Raw genomic sequence first — 5917 nt, 5'->3', positions numbered from 1 at the left:
GATCTCCTGCCTTAGCTTCCCGAGTAGCCAGGATTACAGGTGCCCACCACCATACCCAGCTAATTTTTGTATTTTTAGCTGAGATGGGGTTTCACCACTTTGGCCAGGCTGGTCTTGAACTCCTGACCTCAGGTGATCTGCCTGTCTCAGCCTCCCAAAGTGTTGGAATTATAGGCGTGAGCCACCACACCCAACAAAAAAAAGTAAAACTTTTAATAATGACTCTGGAACGTAGGACCAACACAGACTTCCTGAGGGTGATGTTAGAGAGCTCTGGCCACCTATGACTAACCTTTCTGTATGTTTTGGGTGGTTGGGAAAATATGAGAGGCTGTGCTCATGAGTTAATTATTTTTCTTCAAATTTTACATTGTGAAGGATCTATGCCAAAATCTTACAGTGGTTAACATAGAGTGGACTATGGCTGGTTAATTTACTTTTTCTTTTCTTTTTTTTTGAGATGGAGTTTCACCATTAGCCAGGCTTGGTGGCATGTGTATGTAGTCCCAGCTACTTAGGAGGCTGAGGCAGGAGAATTGCTTGAACCTGGGAGATGGAGGTTGCAGTGAGCTGAGTTTGCACCATTGCACTCCAGCATGGGTGACAGAGTGAGACTCTGTCTCAAAAAAAGAAGGCTGGGTGTGGTGGCTCACACCTGTAATCCCAGCACTTTGGGAGGCTGAGGCAGGCGGATCATGAGGTCAGGAGTTTGAGACCAGCCTGGCCAACATGGTGAAACCCCGTCTCTACTAAAAATACAAAAAAAATTAGACATGGTGGCACATGTCTGTAATTTCAGCTACTCGGGGCTGAGGCAAGAGAATCCCTTGAACCAGGAAGGCGGAGGTTACAGTGAGCTGAGATCGTGCCATTGCACTCCAGCCTGGGCAACAGGAGGGAAACTCTGTCTCAGAAAACAAACAAGCAAACCCCTCCCCCGCCCCCACAAAACCAGGAAACCTTTCAGTGCCACAGAAAATAGACTACAGAATGCAATAAGAATATCTCTGCCTCGGCCGGGCATGGTGGCTCAGGCCTATAATCCCAGCACTTTGGGAGGCCAAGGCGGATGGATCACCTGAGGTCGGGAGCTTGAGACCAGCCTGACCAACATGAAAAAACCCCATCTCTACTAAAAATACAAAATTAGCCAGGCGTGGTGGTGCATGCCTACAATCCCAGCTACTCAGGAGTCTGAGGCAAGAGAATTGCTTGAATCCAGGAGGCAGAGGTTGTGGTGAGCTGAGATGAAGCCATTGCACTCTAGCCTGGGCAACAAGAACAAAACTCCATCCCAAAACAAACATATAAACAAATCATTGAACTACTGTGTGTGTGTGTGTGTGTGTGTGTGTGTGTGTGTGTGTGTGTTTTTTTTTTTTTGGAGCAGTCAGTACCCAGAGCTAATTTGGGGGAGGGGGAAGAGTAGAACCAGTGCTTTCACACATACTAGTATCACATTAGACCTTCCTGACAATCCTATGCACTAAGCACGTTACTTGCAGCTAGAAGAGTCACTATGCTGTGGTATATGGCCCTCGGCACATGCAGGTTGATAGGACTTTTTGTAGGGGTGCATAAGTATAGGACTAGACATAAAATGTTCGTAGTGCATGTGGTTTATGTTGTAAGAATGTCATGACACTGCACTTGTGAGATAAAACTGATTTATTATTTGTTTCAGGTTATAAGTGCCATGGCTATGACGAGTGTCAAATTGCTTGCTGGTGTTTTAAGAAAGCCAGATGCCTGGATTGGACTCTGGAGTGTTCTCCGAGGGACACCTTCTTCACACAAACTCTGCACTTCCTGGAATCGATACTTGTATTTTTCTAGTACCAAGTTACGTGCACCAAATTATAAAACACTTTTCCGTAATCTTTTCTCACTGAGACTCCCAGGGCTTTTAATATCTCCAGAATATATTTTTCCATTTTCCATAAGACTGAAAAGTAATATAAGCTCTAAAAAATCTAAAAAGTCTCTGCAAAAAGTAGATGATGAAGAAGACTCTGATGCAGAAAGTGATCATGACGAGATGAGTGAGCAGGAAGAGGAGTTTGAGGATGACCCTACTGTAGTCAAAGACTATAAAGACTTGGAAAAAACAGTGCAGTCTTTCCGGTATGATGTTGTCCTGAAGACAGGTCTAGATATTGGGAGAAAGTGAGTATGATACACATTTTATTATAAACTCACTCGTCTTGTTATTTTAATGCAGCATTACAAATCACTTGGTCCATATCATGGTGAAGAATAACCACAACAAAAGGACCTTTATAGGTAACCTGTTTCAATTATTTCATTTTATAGATGAGAAAACTGATTTCCAAAGAAGTCACACGTGACTGCCTGCAAATCCCATGTGCCATATTTCCTTGAATGTAAGACACAGTTGACTGTAAGATGAACTACTGATTTAATAACAGCTTCTTGAGGAGAAAATGAATCACCATATTAGATGTATGTAGCAAGCATAAAATGCATCTGGATATTTCACAAATGCTATAATGTGAGAAGGTACCTCTTAGAATTAACAGGATGATGTGTAATAAGATGATGGTTAAGAATGCAGGCTTTGGAGCCAGATTATTGGAGTTTTAGTCCTGGTTCTGTGTGACCTCGGGCAAGTGACTCAGTTTCCTCATCTGTAAAATGAGGATAGAACCTACTTTAGAGAGTGGTTGCTAGGACTCAGTGAGTATATATCTATCTCAAGCACTTATAATCATATCTGGCACATAGTAGGTACTCAATATGTGTTGGCTGTTTTAAAGAAAATACTATATATGTTCACATATAATAGAGGTGTTGAATATAACTTTTAAGATTTCTTTAATATTCTGATTCCCTCTCTACTAGGTTAATTATATAAGAATAGTGGAAGAATAGTGGCCTTCATTATTCATTTATTCTTTTTTTTTTTTTGGACAGAGTCTTACTCTGTAGCCCAGGCTGGAGTGCAGTGGCATGATCTCAGCTCACTGCAACCTCTGCTTCCTGGGTCCTGGTTCAAGCAGTTCTGCCTCAGCCTCCCGAGTAGCTGGGATTACAGGCGCATGCCACCATGCCCAGGTAATTTTTGTTTTTGTTTTTGTTTTTTAAGTAGCAACGGGTTTCACCATGTTGGCCAGGCTGGTCTTGAACTCCTGACCTCGTGATCCGCCCACCTCGGCTTCCCAAAGTGCTGGGATTACAAGTGTGAGCCACTGCACCTGGCCTGTTCATTTATGCTTTTAGGAATGATTGCAGGCATATTGTATACAAGGCAAGAATAGTGATATTAGTAAACTCAAAAAAATCTTCTTGTATTATTTGTATCTTTATGACCTAATTTAATGGCAATAGTTTAATTTTTTAATCCTTGAAGCTTAAGAGATTCATAAAAATGAGTCAGTCCACAGACCCTGCTCTTGGCATTCTGATCAGGGTGCCATTAGAGAATGTTCTCTAAATTCTGGCCAGACTCATTAGGGTGCCTCTTCTCTCCCAGAGTAGTAGCTGCTGCTGTTATTATTAAGATGAGCTCCACATATCAGTCACCTGGAATCAGATCATCAAAAAAAGGGTAGTGATTTTTAGCTGCTTCCTCCCCTGGTCTGGTTGCCCCAGTGACTTAAGTTCAGAGAGATCAGCAGCTGTCAGACTGGAATTTCCCCAGACAGTACAGACTGGCAGAGGGTTTCTTAATGGCCTTGCTATACACGTGGTGCCTGGTTTTTCTCTTAGTGTACAGAGCAGGTACCTGAGGGGAAGGAAGTGCCCACTCACTTTAGCTGTCATAAATCATCAGAGCTACAGCCTGGTCATGTGGTTTCTGCACTGGGAGTCAGGTGGAGTACCCCAGGCCCCTGTACAGAATGGAGCTTGACATGTGTGGTAAAACCTCTCTTAAGGCTCCATCCAGTTAACTTCCCAAGAGCATTAGCAAATCTTTGCAGCAGTTCACCATCTGTTTAGAAATGCCCTTTCATCTCCCTGTATTAGATACACACCAGAACAGGCGACTTTCACTTTCCCAGTACTCCAAATGGAGATTGTGAGGAGTCACTGTCTGAATAAACATTAATGGCAAGTGTTTCTCTCAAACTTGTATACAGTTGATGCATGAACAATGTAGGGGTTAGAGGTGCCAATCTCCATGGGGTTGAAAAGCTACGTATAACTTTTGACACTCCAAAAACTTAACTACTAATATTTTGACATTTGGAAAACTTGACTAATATAGTCTACTGTTGACCCTGTTGAGTGAAGGCCTTACTGATATGCAGTTACAATATAGGAAGCTAGAGAAAAGAAAATATTATTAAGAAAATCATAAAGAGGTGAAAATATATTTAGAGACAGAGTCTCTGTTGCCAGGCTGGAGTACAGTGGCCCAATCTTGGCTCGCTGCAGCCTCTGCCTCCTGGATTCAAGTGATTCTGCCTCAGCTTCCCAAGTAGCTGGGACTACAGGCACACACTACTATGCCCAGCTAGTTTTTGTATTTTTAGTAGAGACGGGGTTTCACCATGTTGGCCAGGATGGTCTCAATCTCTTGACCTCTCAAATTCTTGACCTCTTCACCCGGCTTGGCCTCCCAAAATGCTGGGATTACAGGTGTGAGCCACATTGCCTGGCCTATTTACTATTTTTTTTTTTAAGCTGGAGTGTAGCAGCGTGATCTCAGCTCACTGCAACCTCCACCTCCCAGTTCAAGCGATTCTCCTGCCTCAGCCTCCTGAGTAGCTGGGACTACATGCATGCACCACCATGCCCAGCTAGTTTTGTTTTGTTTTGTTGTATTTTTTAGTAGAGAAAGGGTTTCATTATGTTGGCCAGGCTGGTCTTGAACTCCTGACCTCATGATCCACCCGTCTCGGCCTCTGAAAGTGCTGGGATTACAGGTGTGAGCCACCCACACCTGGCCCTATTTACTATTCATTAAGTGGAAGTGGATCATCATGAAGGTCATCCTGGTCATCTTCACCTTGAGTAGGCTGAAGAGGAGGAGGAGGAAGAGGAATTGGACTTGCTGTCTCAGGGGTGGCAGAGGCTGAAGGAAATCTGCATGTAAGTGGATCTGCACGGTTTGGACCCCTGTTAGCCAAGGGTCAGCTGCAGCTGTTTTGAGTATATGTCTATATTTTAAAGCACTTTCCCTTTAAAAAGAAAGATTTGAGGATACAAGTGCAGTTTTGTTACATGGATATATTGTGTAGTGATGAAGTCTGCCCTTTAAAGTACCCATCACCCAAAATGTGTACATTGTTGCTTTTTTTTTTTTGTAGCAAAGTGGAAGATGCATTCTACAAAGGTGAACTCAGGCTGAATGAGGAAAAATTATGGAAGAAAAGCAGAACGGTGAGATACTAACCTAAAATAGCCAGATGTTTTTGTCTCTTGCTCTGTTAGTACTCAATTAATGCTGCCCCAAAATTTCCCTCCGGCTCCTCTTCTTTCTCTGAGGTCCTCTGTGGTCTTCCAGTTCAAGCTGGTGAGAATCACATATAGCCTTCAATCACACAGGCCCTTTCACTTTTGCAGCCTTAATGACCCCCTGATAAAGCTTCTCCGTTTTTAAATTTTAGAATAAGCCACTGTTAGAAATGGCAAAAATCCATTAATTAAACTTCCAGGTCATTAATGTTAGCCCTTATGGAATCCTCATAATTAGATTTCAAAGAAACATTTGATCCACGTAGAGGTGTTCTTTGGCTGATGGTATCTGAGCAGATGTGTAATTCTGTACAGCTCAGCAGTACCCACCGAGTGCTTGCTGGATGCATGGCTTTGTGTGCACAGCAGCTATAAAAAAAGGATGTGTTCTGTATTTTCTGACAAATCCATATCAATACTGTTGTTAAGTGAAAGTCAGTTACGAGAAAATGTGTTTCCAGGCCTCCCCCTCTTTTTTTTTTTTTTTTTTTTTTTT

The 5917-nt window shown here is 42.7% G+C and overlaps 1 protein-coding gene across 1 annotated transcript in view; it reads left to right on the top strand.

Annotated features, from left to right (window-relative positions):
* The window catches only part of MTRES1 (mitochondrial transcription rescue factor 1), a 13046-nt gene extending 7650 nt beyond the window's left edge, over nt 1–5396 (top strand). The window contains exons 2-3 of the mRNA XM_017543752.2: nt 1685–2166; nt 5274–5396. Coding sequence (XP_017399241.1) covers nt 1697–2166; nt 5274–5358 — 555 coding nt within the window. The 5' untranslated portion in view covers nt 1685–1696 and the 3' untranslated portion in view covers nt 5359–5396. The remainder of the gene's footprint in view (nt 1–1684; nt 2167–5273) is intronic.
* The last annotated feature ends 521 nt before the right edge of the window (nt 5397–5917 follow it).

This window comes from Cebus imitator, unplaced genomic scaffold, assembly GCF_001604975.1.
Source record: "Cebus imitator isolate Cc_AM_T3 unplaced genomic scaffold, Cebus_imitator-1.0 Scaffold160, whole genome shotgun sequence".
Lineage (NCBI taxonomy): Eukaryota > Metazoa > Chordata > Mammalia > Primates > Cebidae > Cebus > Cebus imitator.
The sequence above is the reverse complement of the archived record's forward strand: the minus strand, read 5'-3'. Positions and strand labels throughout refer to the sequence as shown.